At 54.0% G+C, this 17,121-nt stretch overlaps 1 protein-coding gene across 1 annotated transcript in view; it reads right to left on the bottom strand.

Moving 5' to 3' along the window:
- The window catches only part of LOC140417921 (telomerase protein component 1-like), a 135,028-nt gene extending 121,313 nt beyond the window's left edge, over window positions 1-13,715 (bottom strand). Inside the window, exons 1-2 of the mRNA XM_072501353.1 lie at window positions 13,601-13,715; window positions 6,725-7,195 (exon numbers count right to left, since the gene is read on the bottom strand). Coding sequence (XP_072357454.1) covers window positions 6,725-7,174 — 450 coding nt within the window. The 5' untranslated portion in view covers window positions 7,175-7,195; window positions 13,601-13,715. The remainder of the gene's footprint in view (window positions 1-6,724; window positions 7,196-13,600) is intronic.
- Window positions 13,716-17,121: the final 3,406 nt, after the last annotated feature.

Below are 17,121 nucleotides of genomic sequence, written 5' to 3'. Positions count from 1 at the left end.
TCGATTAGATTCCAGTCTGTAACTCACTCCCGGGTATCTGCTATTCTATCTCTAAACCACCCGAACCCCTCGCTTAGATTCCAGTCTGTAACTCACTCCCGGGTATCTGTTATTCTATATATAAACCACCCAAACCCCTCGATTAGATTCCAGTCTGTAACTCACTCCTGGGTATCTGTTATTCTATACATAAACCACCCAAACCCCTTGATTAGATTCCAGTCTGTAACTCACTCCCGGGTATCTGTTATTCTATATACAAACCACCCAAACACCTCGATTAGATTCCAGTCTGTAACTCACTCCCGGGTATCTGTTATTCTCTATATAAACCACCCAAACACCTCGATTAGATTCCAGTCTGTAACTCACTCCCGGGTATCTGTTATTCTATATATAAACCACCCAAACCCCTTGATTAGATTTCAGTCTGTAACTCACTCCCGGTTATCAGTTAGTCTATATATAAACCACCCAAACCCCTCGATTAGATTCCAGTCTGTAACTCACTCCCGGGTATCTGTTATTCTATATATAAAGCACCCAAACTCCTCGATTAGATTCCAGTCTGTAACTCACTCCCGGGTATCTGTTATTCTATATATAAACCACCCAAACACCTCGATTAGATTCCAGTCTGTAACTCACTCCCGGGTATCTGTTATTCTATATATAAACCACCCGAGCCCCTCGATTAGATTCCAGTCTGTAACTCACTCCCGGGTATCTGTTATTCTATATATAAACCACCCAAACCCCTTGATTAGATTCCAGTCTGTAATTCACTCCCGGGTATCTGTTATTCTATATATAAAGCACCCAAACTCCTCGATTAGATTCCAGTCTGTAACTCACTCCCAGGTATCCGTTACTCGATATATAAACCACCCAAACCCCTCGATTAGATTCCAGTCCGTAACTCACTCCCGGGTATCTGTTATTCTACACAAAAACCACATGAACCCCTCGATTAGATTCCAGTCTGTAACTCACTCCCGGATATCTGTTATTCTATATATAAACCACCCAAACCCCTCGATTAGATTCCACTCTGCAACTCACTCCCGGGTATCTGTTATTCTATATATAAACCACCCGAACCCTCGATTAGATTCCAGTCTGTAACTCACTCCCGGGTATCTGTTATTCTATATATAAACCATGCAAACCCCTCGATTAGATTCCAGTCTGTAACTCACTCCCGGGTATCTGTTATTCTATATATAAACCACCCGAACCCCTCGATTAGATTCCAGTCTGCAACTCAGTCCCGGGTATCTGTTATTCTATCTCTAAACCACCCAAAACTCTCGATTAGATTCCAGTCTGTAACTCACTCCCGGGTATCTGTTATTCTATATATAACCCACCCGAACACCTCGATTAGATTCCAGTCTGTAACTCACTCCCCGGTATCTGTTATTCTATATATAAACCACCTAAACCCCTCGATTAGATTCCAGTCTGTAACTCACTTCCGGGTATCTGTTATTCTATATATAAACTACCCGAACCCCTCGATTAGATTCCAGTCTGTAACTCACTCCCGGGTATCTGTTATTCTATATATAAACCACCCAAACCCCTTGATTAGATCCCAGTCTGTAACTCACTCCCGGGTATCTGTTATTCTATATATAAACGACCCGAACCCCTCGACTAGATTCCAGTCTGTAACTCACTCCCGGGTATCTGTTATTCTATATATAAACCACCCAAACCCCTCGATTAGATTCCAGTCTGTAACTCACTCCCGGGTATCTGTTATTCTATATACAAACCACCCAAACCACTCGATTAGATTCCAGTCTGTAACTCACTCCCGGGTATCTGTTATTCTATATCTCAGCCACCCAAACACATCGATTAGATTCCAGTCTGTAACTCACTCCCGGATATCTGTTATTCTATATATAAACCACCCAAACCCCTCGATTAGATTCCACTCTGCAACTCACTCCCGGGTATCTGTTATTCTATATATAAACCATCCAAAACCCTCGATTAGATTCCAGTCTGTAACTCACTCCCGGGTATCTGTTATTCTATATATAAACCACCCGAATCTCTTGATTAGATTCCAGTCTGTAACTCACTCCCAGGTATCTGTTATTCTATATATAAACCACCCAAACACCTCGATTAGATTCCACTCTGCAACTCACTCCCGGGTATCTGTTATTCTATATATAAACCACCCGAACCCCTCGAATAGATTCCAGTCTGTAACGCATTCCAGTGTATCTGTTATTCTATATATAAACCACCCGAACCCCTCGATTAGATTCCAGTCTGTAACTCACTCCCGGGTATCTGTTATTCTGTATATAAACCACCCGAACCCCTCGATTAGATTCCAGTCTGTAACTCACTCCCGGGTATCTGTTATTCTATATATAAACCACCCAAACCCCTCGATGACATTCCAGTCTGTAACTCACTCCCGGGTGTCTGTTATTCCATATATAAATAACCCGAACCCCTCGATTAGATTCTAGTCTGTAACTCACTCCCGGGTATCTGTTATTCTATATATAAACCACCCAAACCCCTCGATTAGATTCCAGTCTGCAACTCAGTCCCGGGTATCTGTTATTCTATCTCTAAACCACCCAAAACTCTCGATTAGATTCCAGTCTGTAACTCACTCCCGGTTATCTGTTATTCTATATATAAACCACCCGAACCCCTCGATTAGATTCCAGTGTGTAACTCACTCCCGGGTATCAGTTATTCTATTTATAAACCATCCGAACCCCTCGATTAGATTCCAGTCTGTAACCCACTCCCGGGTATCTGTTATTCTATCTCTAAACCACCCAAAACTCTCGATTATATTCCAGTCTGTAACTCACTCCCGGGTGTCTGTTATTCTATATATAAACCACCCAAACCCCTCGATTAGATTCCAGTCTGTAACTCACTCCCGGGTATCTGTTATTCTATATATAAACCACCCAAACACCTCGATTGGATTCCAGTCTGCAACTCACTCCCGGGTATCTGTTATTCGATATATAAACCACCCGAACCCCTCGATTAGATTCCAGTCTGTAACTCACTTCCGGGTATCCGTTATTCTATATATGAACCACCCAAACCCCTCGATTAGATTCCAGTCTGTAACTCACTCCTGGGTATCTGTTATTCTATATATAAACCACCCGAACCTCTCGATTAAATTCCAGTCTGTAACTCACTCCCGGGTATCTGTTATTCTATATATAAACCATCCAAACCCCTCAATTAGATTTCAGTGTGTAACTCGCTCCCGGGTATCTGTTATTCTATATATAAACCACCCGAACCCCTCGATTAGATTCCAGTCTGTAACTCACTCCCGGGTATCTGTTATTCTATATATAAACCACCCAAACCCCTCGATTAGATTCCAGTCTGCAACTCACTCCCGGGTATCTGTTATTCTATATATAAACCACCCGAACCCCTCGATTAGATTCCAGTCTGCAACTCTCTCCGGGTATCTGTTGTTCTATATATCAACCACCCAACCCCTCGATTAGATTCCAGTCTGTAACTCACTCCTGGGTATCTGTTATTCTATATATAAACCACCCGAACCCCTCGATTAGATTCCAGTCTGTAACTCACTCCCGGGTATCTGTAATTCTATATCTAAACCACCCAAACCCCTCGATTAGATTACAGTCTGTAACTCACTCCCTCTGTTATTCTATATATAAACCACCCAAACCACTCGATGAGATTCCAGTCTGTAACTCACTCACGGGTATCTGTTATTCTATATATAAATAACCCGAACCCCTCGATTAGATTCCAGTCTGTAACTCACTCCCGGGTATCTGTTATTCTACATATAAACCACCCAAACCCCTCGATTAGATTCCAGTCTGTAACTCACTCCCGGGTATCTGTTATTCTATATATAAACCACCCGAACCCCTCGATTAGATTCCAGTCTGTAACTCACTCCCGGGTATCTGTTATTGTATATATAAACCACCCGAACCCCTCGATTAGATTCCAGTCTGTAACTCACTCCCGGGTATCTGTAATTCTATATATAAACCACCCAAAACTCTCGATTAAATTCCAGTCTGTAACTCACTCCCGGGTATCTGTTATTCTATATATAAACCACCCAAACCCCTCGATTCGATTCCAGTCTGTAACTCACTCCCGGTTATCTGTTATTCTATATATAAACCACCCAAACCCCTCGATTAGATTCCAGTCTGTAAATCACTCCCGGGTATCTGTTATTCTATATCTAAACCACCCAAACCCCTCGATTAGATTCCAGTCTGTAACTCACTCCCGGGTGTCTGTTATTCTATATATAAACCATCCAAACCCGTCGATTAGATTCCAGTCTGTAACTCACTCCCGGGTATCTGTTATTCTATATATAAACCACCCAAACCCCTTGATTAGATTCCAGTCTGTAACTCACTCCAGTGTATCTGTTATTCTATATATAAACCACCCGAACCACTCGATTAGATTCCAGTCTGTAACCCACTCTCGGGTATCTGTTATTCTATATATAAACCACCCAAACCCCTTGATTAGGTTCCAGTCTGTAACTCACTCCCGGGTATCTGTTATTCTATATATAAACCACCCAAACGCCTCGATTAGATTCCAGTCTGTAACTCACTCCTGGGTATCTGTTATTCTACATATAAACCACCCAAACCCCTCGATTAGATTCCAGTCTGTAACTCACTCTCGGGTACCTGTTATTCTATATATAACCACCCAAAACCCTCGATAGATCCCAGTCTGTCACTCACTCCCGGGTATCTGTTATTCTATATATAAACCACCCGAACCCCTCGATTAGATTCCAGTCTGTAACTCACTCCCGGGTATCTGTTATTGTATATATAAACCACCCGAACCCCTCGATTAGATTCCAGTCTGTAACTCACTCCCGGGTATCTGTAATTCTATATATAAACCACCCAAAACTCTCGATTAAATTCCAGTCTGTAACTCACTCCCGGGTATCTGTTATTCTATATATAAACCACCCAAACCCCTCGATTCGATTCCAGTCTGTAACTCACTTCCGGTTATCTGTTATTCTATATATAAACCACCCAAACCCCTCGATTAGATTCCAGTCTGTAAATCACTCCCGGGTATCTGTTATTCTATATATAAACCACCCGAACCCCTCGATTAGATTCCAGTCTGTAACTCACTCCCGGGTGTCTGTTATTCTATATATAAACCATCCAAACCCGTCGATTAGATTCCAGTCTGTAACTCACTCCCGGGTATCTGTTATTCTATATATAAACCACCCAAACCCCTTGATTAGATTCCAGTCTGTAACTCACTCCACTGTATCTGTTATTCTATATATAAACCACCCGAACCACTCGATTAGATTCCAGTCTGTAACCCACTCTCGGGTATCTGTTATTCTATATATAAACCACCCAAACCCCTTGATTAGGTTCCAGTCTGTAACTCACTCCCGGGTATCTGTTATTCTATATATAAACCACCCAAACGCCTCGATTAGATTCCAGTCTGTAACTCACTCCTGGGTATCTGTTATTCTACATATAAACCACCCAAACCCCTCGATTAGATTCCAGTCTGTAACTCACTCTCGGGTACCTGTTATTCTATATATAACCACCCAAAACCCTCGATAGATCCCAGTCTGTCACTCACTCCCGGGTATCTGTTGTTCTATATATAAACCACCCGAACCCCTCGATTAGATTCCAGTCTGTAACTCACTCCCGGGTATCTGTTATTCTATATATAAACCACCCAAACACCTCGATTAGATTACAGTCTGTAACTCACTCCTGGGTATCTGTTATTCTATATACAAACCACCCAAACCCCTCGATTAGATTCCAGTCTGTAACTCACTCCTGGGTATCTGTTATTCTATATACAAACCACCCGAACCCCTCGATTAGATTCCAGTCTGTAACTCACTCCCGGGTATGTTATTCTATATATAAACCACCCGAACCCCTCGACTAGATTCCAGTCTGTAACTCACTCCCGGGTATCTGTTATTCTATATATAAACCACCCGAACCCCTCGATTAGATTCCAGTCTGTAACTCACTCCCGGGTATCTGTTATTCTATATATAAACCACCCAAACCCCTCGATTAGATTCCAATCTGTAACTCACTCCCAGGTATCTGTTATTCTATATATAAACCACCCAAACACCTCGATTAGATTCCAGTCTGTAACTCACTCCCGGGTATCTGTTATTCTATATATAAACCACCCAATCCCGTCGATTAGATTCCAGTCTGTAACTCACTCCCGGTTATCTGTTATTCTATATATAAACCACCCGAACCCCTCGAAATGATTCCAGTCTGTAACTCACTCCCGGGTATCTGTTATTCTATATATAAACCACCCGAACCCCTCGATTAGATTCCAGTCTGTAACTCACTCCCGGGTATCTGTTATTCAATATAGAAACCACCCAAACCCCTCGATTAGATTCCAGTCTGTAACTCACTCCCGATTGATCCCCCATTCACCTATTTATGCTTCTCCCTGATGTGCAGGTTAGGTGGATTGGCCACGCTAAATTGCCACTTAATGTCAAAAGGATGAGTGCGGTTACTGGGTAAGGGGGATAGGGTGGAGGTGTGGGCTTAAGTAGGGTGCTCTTTCCATGGGCCAGTGCACTGAATGGGCCGAATGGCCTCCATCTGTACTGTGAATTCTATGATTTCCTTACCCGCTGTTCTTTGTCGATAGAGTCCTCGATTCCAGCCTCCTGTTGCCGCGGACACTCCAGCCTTGGTGATGGTTGCTCAGACTCGGTCTTCAGGAATGGAGAGGTCAAAGGGCGGAGGAGGGTCAGTGGAGGGGAGATCAAAGAACAGAGGGTACTGGGCAGCTTGGGATTCAAGGGCTGGCTGTAGCAGAGCAGAGTGCCGGCCGAGAGGCCGGTCCATGAGGTGGTACAAGCACCAGGTCTCAGGAGCCGGTTTTCCAAGCTCAGGGAGAGGTCCCGGCTCGCGGGACTGATCAGCTGGGCGGGCCCAGTGCCGGTACAGGGGGCGAGCAGATCCATGCTCGGGGTCAGCAAGTGTCCAGCTGAGAGCCTCGGGGTGGGATGGCGGGAATGCTGCATTGCCAGCTCGGCCGGGTGGAGGTGGGCGAGTCCACCGCTGTCCGTATTCATCACGTCAGGTGGTGGGGAGCCCTGCGGGAAGCAAGGGGCATTCAACGTTGAGTCAAAATCCGACTGCCTTTCCAGTCACTTGGCACTTTCACGCAAGATGGTTCATCAAAAGGCGCAAGAGACAGGCACCCACCCCAGCGTGTAACTCTGCTGTCCGTATCTTGTCTTGTACCTTGTCCTTCCCCGCACCAACCGCCCCCCCCCCCCCCCCCTCCCCGTGACTGGGTGGGTACCCCCCTCCCCGTGACTGGGTGGGTACCCCCCTCCCCGTGACTGGGTGGGTACCCCCCTCCCCGTGACTGGGTGGGTACCCCCCTCCCCGTGACTGGGTGGGTACCCCCCTCCCCGTGACTGGGTGGGTACCCCCCTCCCCGTGACTGGGTGGGTACCCCCCTCCCCGTGACTGGGTGGGTACCCCCCTCCCCGTGACTGGGTGGGTACCCCCCTCCCCGTGACTGGGTGGGTACCCCCCTCCCCGTGACTGGGTGGGTACCCCCCTCCCCGTGACTGGGTGGGTACCCCCCTCCCCGTGACTGGGTGGGTACCCCCCTCCCCGTGACTGGGTGGGTACCCCCCTCCCCGTGACTGGGTGGGTACCCCCCTCCCCGTGACTGGGTGGGTACCCCCCTCCCCGTGACTGGGTGGGTACCCCCCTCCCCGTGACTGGGTGGGTACCCCCCTCCCCGTGACTGGGTGGGTACCCCCCTCCCCGTGACTGGGTGGGTACCCCCCTCCCCGTGACTGGGTGGGTACCCCCCTCCCCGTGACTGGGTGGGTACCCCCCTCCCCGTGACTGGGTGGGTACCCCCCCTCCCCGTGACTGGGTGGGTACCCCCCTCCCCGTGACTGGGTGGGTACCCCCCTCCCCGTGACTGGGTGGGTACCCCCCTCCCCGTGACTGGGTGGGTACCCCCCTCCCCGTGACTGGGTGGGTACCCCCCTCCCCGTGACTGGGTGGGTACCCCCCTCCCCGTGACTGGGTGGGTACCCCCCTCCCCGTGACTGGGTGGGTACCCCCCTCCCCGTGACTGGGTGGGTACCCCCCTCCCCGTGACTGGGTGGGTACCCCCCTCCCCGTGACTGGGTGGGTACCCCCCTCCCCGTGACTGGGTGGGTACCCCCCTCCCCGTGACTGGGTGGGTACCCCCCTCCCCGTGACTGGGTGGGTACCCCCCTCCCCGTGACTGGGTGGGTACCCCCCTCCCCGTGACTGGGTGGGTACCCCCCTCCCCGTGACTGGGTGGGTACCCCCCTCCCCGTGACTGGGTGGGTACCCCCCTCCCCGTGACTGGGTGGGTACCCCCCTCCCCGTGACTGGGTGGGTACCCCCCTCCCCGTGACTGGGTGGGTACCCCCCTCCCCGTGACTGGGTGGGTACCCCCCTCCCCGTGACTGGGTGGGTACCCCCCTCCCCGTGACTCGGTGGGTACCCCCTCCCCGTGACTCGGTGGGTACCCCCTCCCCGTGACACAGTGGGTACCCCCCCGTGACACAGTGGGAACCTCCCCGTGACACAGTGGGTACCTCCCCGTGACACAGTGGGTACCCCCCCGTGACACAGTGGGAACCTCCCCGTGACACAGTGGGAACCTCCCCGTGACACAGTGGGAACCTCCCCGTGACACAGTGGGAACCTCCCCGTGACACAGTGGGAACCTCCCCGTGACACAGTGGGAACCTCCCCGTGACACAGTGGGTACCCCCCCGTGACACAGTGGGAACCTCCCCGTGACACAGTGGGAACCTCCCCGTGACACAGTGGGAACCTCCCCGTGACACAGTGGGAACCTCCCCGTGACACAGTGGGAACCTCCCCGTGACACAGTGGGAACCTCCCCGTGACACAGTGGGAACCTCCCCGTGACACAGTGGGAACCTCCCCGTGACACAGTGGGAACCTCACCGTGACACAGTGGGAACCTCCCCGTGACTCAGTGGGCATCTCCCCGTGACTCAGTGGGCATCTCCCCATGACTCAGTGGGCATCTCCCCATGACTCAGTGGGCATCTCCCCATGACTCAGTGGGCATCTCCCCATGACTCAGTGGGCATCTCCCCATGACTCAGTGGGCATCTCCCCATGACTCAGTGGGCATCTCCCCATGACTCAGTGGGCATCTCCCCATGACTCAGTGGGCATCTCCCCATGACTCAGTGGGCATCTCCCCATGACTCAGTGGGCATCTCCCCATGACTCAGTGGGCATCTCCCCATGACTCAGTGGGCATCTCCCCATGACTCAGTGGGCATCTCCCCATGACTCAGTGGGCATCTCCCCATGACTCAGTGGGCATCTCCCCATGACTCAGTGGGCATCTCCCCATGACTCAGTGGGCATCTCCCCATGACTCAGTGGGCATCTCCCCATGACTCAGTGGGCATCTCCCCATGACTCAGTGGGCATCTCCCCATGACTCAGTGGGCATCTCCCCATGACTCAGTGGGCATCTCCCCATGACTCAGTGGGGCTCCCCCCTCCCTTCCCATGACTCAGTGGGTATCTCCCCTCCCCATGACTCAGTGGGTATCTCCCCTCCCCATGACTCAGTGGGTATCTCCCCTCCCCATGACTCAGTGGGTATCTCCCCTCCCCATGACTCAGTGGGTATCTCCCCTCCCCATGACTCAGTGGGTATCTCCCCTCCCCATGACTCAGTGGGTTTCTCCCCTCCCCATGACTCAGTGGGTTTCTCCCCCTCCCCATGACTCAGTGGGTATCTCCCCCTCCCCATGACTCAGTGGGTATCTCCCCCTCCCCATGACTCAGTGGGTATCTCCCCCTCCCCATGACTCAGTGGGTATCTCCCCCTCCCCATGACTCAGTGGGTATCTCCCCCTCCCCATGACTCAGTGGGTATCTCACCCCCCCCTCCCTCCCTCCCTCTCCATGACTCAGTGGATATCTCCCCCCCCTCCCTCCCTCCCCATGACTCAGTGGGTATCTCCCCCCTCCCTCCCCATGACTCAGTGGGTATCTCCCCCCCCCCCTCCCTCCCCATGACTCAGTGGGTATCTCCCCCCCCCCTCCCTCCCCATGACTCAGTGGGTATCTCCCCCCCCACTCCCTCCCCATGACTCAGTGGGTATCTCCCTCCCCATGACTCAGTGGGTATCTCCCTCCCCATGACCTAGTGGGTATCTCCCCCCCCCCTCCCTCCCCATGACTCAGTGGGTATCTCTCCCCCTCCCTCCCCCCCATGACTCGGTGGGTATCTCCCCCCTCCCTCCCCATGACTCGGTGGGTATCTCCCCCCTCCCTCCCCATGACTCGGTGGGTATCTCTCCCTCCCTCCCCATGACTCGGTGGGTATCTCTCCCCCCCCTCCCCTCCCCATGACTCGGTGGGTATCTCCCCACTCCCTCCCCATGACTCGGTGGGTATCTCTCCCCCCCCCTCCCCTCCCCATGACTCGGTGGGTACCTCTCCCCTCCCTCCCCATGACTCAGTGGGTACCACCTCCCCATGACTCAGAGGGTACCCCCTCCCCATGACTCAGAGGGTACCCCCTCCCCATGACTCAGAGGGTACCCCCTCCCCATGACTCAGAGGGTACCCCCTCCCCATGACTCAGAGGGTACCCCCTCCCCATGACTCAGAGGGTACCCCCTCCCCATGACTCAGAGGGTACCCCCTCCCCATGACACTCAGGGTACCCCCTCCCCATGACTCTCAGGGTACCCCCTCCCCATGACTCGGTGGGTATCTCTCCCCTCCCTCCCCATGACTCGGTGGGTATCTCTCCCCTCCCTCCCCATGACTCAGTGGGTACCCCCTCCCCATGACTCAGAGGGTACCCCTCCCCATGACTCAGAGGGTACCCCCTCCCCATGACTCAGAGGGTACCCCCTCCCCATGACTCAGAGGGTACCCCCTCCCCATGACTCAGAGGGTACCCCCTCCCCATGACTCAGAGGGTACCCCCTCCCCATGACTCAGAGGGTACCCCCTCCCCATGACTCAGAGGGTACCCCCTCCCCATGACTCAGAGGGTACCCCCTCCCCATGACTCAGAGGGTACCCCCTCCCCATGACTCAGAGGGTACCCCCTCCCCATGACTCAGAGGGTACCCCCTCCCCATGACTCAGAGGGTACCCCCTCCCCATGACTCTCAGGGTACCCCCTCCCCATGACTCTCAGGGTACCCCATCCCCATGACCCGGTGGGCATCTCCCCCCCTCCCTCCCCATGACTCAGTGTGTATCTCCCCCCCCCTCACTCCCCATGACTCAGTGGGTATCTTCCCCCCCCTCCCTCCCCATGACTCAGTGGGTATCTCCCCCCCCCCCCCTCCCCATGACTCGGTGGGTATCTCCCCCTCCCCTCCCCATGACTCGGTGGGTATCTCCCCCCTCCCCTCCCCATGACTCGGTGGATATCTCCCCCCTCCCTCCCCATGACTCGGTGGGCACCTCCCCATGACTCGGTGGGTATCTCCCCATGACTCGGTGGGGATCTCCCCCCTCCCTCCCCATGACTCGGTGGGTACCCCCTCCCCATGACTCGGTGGGTAACCCCCTCCCCATGACTCGGTGGGTACCCCCTCCCCATGACTCGGTGGGTACCCCCTCCCCATGACTCGGTGGGTACCCCCTCCCCATGACTCGGTGGGTACCCCCTCCCCATGACTCGGTGGGTATCTCCCCCCCCCCTCCCCATGACTCAGTGGGTATCTCTCTCCCCCCCCCCTATGACTCAGTGGGTATCTCTCTTCCCCCTCCCCCATGACTTAGTGGGTATCTCTCTCCCCCCCCCCTATGACTCAGTGGGTATCTCTCTCCCCCCCCCCCCATGACTCAGTGGGTATCTCTCTCCCCCCCCCCCATGACTCAGTGGGTATCTCTCCCCCCCCCAATGACTCAGTGGGTATCTCTCCCCCCCCCCCATGACTCAGTGGGTATCTCTCTCCCCCCCCCCCATGACTCAGTGGGTATCTCTCCCCCCCCCCATGACTCAGTGGGTATCTCTCCCCCCCCCCCATGACTCAGTGGGTATCTCTCTCCCCCCCCCCATGACTCAGTGGGTATCTCTCTCCCCCCCCCATGACTCAGTGGGTATCTCTCCCCCCCCCCCATGACTCAGTGGGTATCTCTCTTCCCCCCCCCACGACTCAGTGGGTATCTCTCCCCCCCCCCACGACTCAGTGGGTATCTCTCTCTCTCTCCCCCACCAAGACTCAGTGGGTATCTCTCTCCCCCCCCCCCCCCCAAGACTCAGTGGGTATCTCTCTTCCCCCCCCCATGACTCAGCGGGTACCCCCTCCCCATGACTCAGCAGTTACCCCCTCCCCATGACTCAGCGGGTACCCCCTCCCCATGACTCAGCGGGTACCCCCTCCCCATGACTCAGCGGGTACCCCCTCCCCATGACTCAGCGGGTACCCCCTCCCCATGACTCAGCGGGTACCCCCTCCCCATGACTCAGCGGGTACCCCCTCCCCATGACTCAGCGGGTACCCCCTCCCCATGACTCAGCGGGTACCCCCTCCCCATGACTCAGCGGGTACCCCCTCCCCATGACTCAGCGGGTACCCCCTCCCCATGACTCAGCGGGTACCCCCTCCCCATGACTCAGCGGGTACCCCCTCCCCATGACTCAGCGGGTACCCCCTCCCCATGACTCAGCGGGTACCCCCTCCCCATGACTCAGCGGGTACCCCCTCCCCATGACTCAGCGGGTACCCCCTCCCCATGACTCAGCGGGTACCCCCTCCCCATGACTCAGCGGGTACCCCCTCCCCATGACTCAGCGGGTACCCCCACCCCATGACTCAGCGGGTACCCCCACCCCATGACTCAGCGGGTACCCCCACCCCATGACTCAGCGGGTACCCCCACCCCATGACTCAGCGGGTACCCCCACCCCATGACTCAGCGGGTACCCCCTCCCCATGACTCAGCGGGTACCCCCTCCCCATGACTCAGCGGGTACCCCTTCCCATGACTCAGCGGGTACCCCCTCCCCATGACTCAGCGGGTACCCCCTCCCCATGACTCAGCGGGTACCCCCTCCCCATGACTCAGCGGGTACCCCCTCCCCATGACTCAGCGGGTACCCCCTCCCCATGACTCAGCGGGTACCCCCTCCCCATGACTCAGCGGGGTACCCCCTCCCCATGACTCAGCGGGGTACCCCCTCCCCATGACTCAGCGGGTACCCCCACCCCATGACTCAGCGGGGTACCCCCTCCCCATGACTCAGCGGGGTACCCCCTCCCCATGACTCAGCGGGGTACCCCCTCCCCATGACTCAGCGGGGTACCCCCTCCCCATGACTCAGCGGGGTACCCCCTCCCCATGACTCAGCGGGGTACCCCCTCCCCATGACTCAGCGGGTACCCCCACCCCATGACTCAGAGGGTACCCCCACCCCATGACTCAGCGGGTACCCCCTCCCCATGACTCAGCGGGGTGCAGGGATCACTCACCTTCCTGCGCGCACAGCCCGCACCCGCAGCTCTTCCGGGTGTGGAGACGCCGCGGAGAACCTCCAGGACGGCCCGGAAACGCCCGGTGGATGGCGTCAGAAAGGTGGTCCCAGCAACCGGGAGTGATTGACAGGCGGGGAGGCGGGGAAGAAGGAGGGGCCGAAGGGCCGAGACCGGGGATTGGCTCAGGTCAACAGGGGAGAGTGGACAGCTGAGATTGGCTCCAAATGACTGAGGTTGATTCAGATTAGCTGAGGTGGGTTGTGGTTGACAGAGATTGGCTGAGATTGACTGAAATTGACTCAAGGTGACTGAGGTTGCAAGAGGATGTCTGAGAGTGACAGATTTGTTTTTCATTTAGAGTACCCAATTCTGTTTTTTTCCAATTAAGGGGCAATGCAGCGAGGCCAATCCACCCACCCTGCACATCTTTGGGTTGTGGGGGCGAAACCCACGCAAACACGGGGAGAATGTGCAAACTCCACACGGACAGTGACCCAGAGCCGGGATCGAACCTGGGACCCCGGCGCCGTGAGGCAGCAGTGCTAACCCACTGCGCCACCGTGCCGCCCTGAGGCTGACAGAATGTCAGAGATTGACAGAGAAAGCAACAGCAACAACAATGAGAATAAACTTTAATGAACAATCGCACGGGATAAAGTTGCTTCACTTCCAAACCAATGTAAGTTCCAGGCGGACGTCTACAAAGAAATCACTCCAGCACTGGCCCCCCCCCCCCCCCCCCCCCCCCCCACCTGCGGGAGGTGTTCACTAACTCACTATCAAGGGGATCCCTTCCACCAACGCGAGCGCAGGCCCCAATATCACTGACCCAACGGAGTGTGGCTCATACAGGCCCATCTCACTCCTTCATGCTGACGCCAAGTTACTGGCGAAGGCCTGGGAAGGCAGATGGAGATCTGCGTACCAGAGGTAGTCATGGATGATTAGACGGGCTTTGTCAAGGGCAGGCAATTAACAGCGAACGTCAAGCGCCGACTGAACGGGTTCATGACCCCATCCGGGGAGAGAATACTGGAGGTGATCATCTCCCTGGACGCATAAAGGCCTTTGACAGGGTGGAATGGAATGCACCTCATAGAGGTACTGGAGCGGATTGGGTTTGGGCGAGGTTTCAACTCGTGTGTGAAACTACCGTACGAGATTTCCAGTGGTGGCCATGGTGTGATTCGTCGCACACAAGGAACACCTGCTCGAAGGCTCAGGAAAGAGCTCTTTTTACCCAATATTGGGCGGAATTTCAATGAAAGGTGGTAGTTGAATCATAGAATTTATAGTGCAGAAGAAGGCCATTTGGCCCATCAAGTCTGCGCCGGCCCTTGGAAGGAGCACCCTATCCAAGCCCACACCCTATCCCTGTAACCCAGTGACCCCACCCAACCATTTTGGACACTAAGGGCAATTTATCAATGCCAATCCACCTAACCTGCACGTCTTTGGACTGTGGGAGGAAACCGGAGCACCCAGAGGAAACCCACGCAGACCACGGGGAGAACGTGCAGACTCCACACAGCCAGTGACCCAAGCCGGGAATCGAATTTGGGACCCTGGAGCGGTGAAGCAACTGTGCTAACCACTGTGCTACCATGCTGCGCACAAGGTCGAAAGTTGAAGTTGAAGGTCGGAGGCGTAGCATGTCCGCTGGTTATCAAACCCGGCAGAAGACGGTGAGAGAGCTAGCCAAAGAGACTAACATAGATTAACATAGAATTTACAGTGCAGAAGGAGGCCATTCGGCCCATCGAGTCTGCACCAGATGGAGGAGCAGGAGCCCAGCAACCGGTGTAAGGATGGCGTAGGGGGGGTGGGGAGGCCAGTGCCCAGTGGAAAGCCCTAGGTGGAGCAATCGATGGCTTTCATAAAGGAGAAATCCCGAGGGACTTCCGGTGGCGGCATGTAGGGGGGAAGTCGCCCATTGGATGGCTCCTACTCGAGGCTTGTTTTTCGGAGTTTAATGCCCGGTCCCAGGGGAAATCTTTTGATGATCAAGTGTAGGAAGGAATAAGGAAGGTGGAAAATGTCGATAAATCAGAAGAAAGCCACTGTGAAGCAGGGAGGGAGTGAGGGTTCACCGTCAGGTGAAAGGGCCAGCCCAGGAGCTGGCATGATGACGGCAGCTGGGTCGCTGATTGGGGCCGCACTGTTTAGGGCAGAAAAGGTGACCGAGGTGAAGGCCTTTGTTGCCTTTCTTTCCTCTGTCCTTTCTGTGGCTCTGTTCCAATTATGGCAATCAGTGAATTTGCCGCCTTTCTATATTGTCTGTGTCCGAATGCTTAGAGTCGCCAGGTATCAAATGATACCACCACAAGTTTCAACCGACTATCGATCAAAGAGCCAAACACCAGTTAGTTAGTTCAAGGTCAAGGGTACTTTATTTATACACAATTAGTAATGCAACATAAACACTACTAGTTAACGACACCTATCAACTAAGACAACCTGTACTTAACTTCGGGCACCCGGCTTAGGTCAGAAAACAGTGGCCGCTGTTCGATTCTGGATCTCTCGGGTTCGAAGGAGTAACTGCTGCTCAGCTGGGCTCATCCGTCTGGTAGCGGGCGTGGAACTCGAACTTGCTTCTGGTGTTGCTGCAGTTGGCAATGGCCGTGACCAGGGTACCAAGGCCAAAAGAGAGTGAACATATGACAAACTCTTCCTTTGTACTCGGGGGGGCTTTCGCGCTCTTTTGGGCGGTCCTTTGATTTGGGCCTTACTAATTGGGTGATCCCTGATCACTCTGTTCGATTCCTTAGCCAATAAGTGGGTGGGGATCTGGATAGCTGGGTGTGTCCCAAGTGGTCACTGACCCCATTGTTTGCATTTCTCTTGGACAGGGAGTGGTGCCGAAGTATCTAGGACTGTCCCAGTTGCTGGAACCAGTCCTTTGTTTTCGAGAAGATGGGTCATCAAATGCTAATCGGCCCTGTTACAATGCTAATTTGACGGAATTTCAATACCGTCTGGACTTTTGCTGACAAATATGCATTTCAGGCTCTGAGCTTGCCTGAGACTTGGCTTGTCCATTTTACCCGCCAGTCTTTGCGAGTTCCTCTGCACCTAGTTGGAAGTGGCCATCCCAGATAGCTACACCTTGGAGTTGGAGAAGCAGTTTGCGAAGCATATGGCGGTGTTGAGGAAGGAGGTGGTGGTGCCACTGAAGGCACTGGTGGAGGAGGCAATTGCCCCGATGAAGTTGGCTGTGTCGAAGGCATCAGCCGAGGTGTGGGAGCAGAGTGAGAAAATGAAGGGAGTGGAGGAGGCCATGTCGCAGAACCGTGACCAGCTCACCTCAATGGGGAGGAGCTGCAGAGGGTGGTCGAGGCCAACAAGGGGCTGCGAGCAAAGTTGGAGGACTTGGAAAACCGTTCGAGGCAACAGAATTTGAGGATTGTGGGCCTGCCCGAGGGGGTGGAGGGCCCGAGGCCGATGGAGTACTTCGCCAATGATGTTGGCGGAGTTGAAGGGGGCGGGTGATGTTCCCTCTCGGTATGAACTGGACT

The sequence above is a fragment of the Scyliorhinus torazame genome, chromosome 5 (assembly GCF_047496885.1).
Source record: "Scyliorhinus torazame isolate Kashiwa2021f chromosome 5, sScyTor2.1, whole genome shotgun sequence".
Lineage (NCBI taxonomy): Eukaryota > Metazoa > Chordata > Chondrichthyes > Carcharhiniformes > Scyliorhinidae > Scyliorhinus > Scyliorhinus torazame.
Note: the sequence above shows the minus strand (reverse complement) of the source record. Positions and strands in the feature narration are given on the sequence as shown.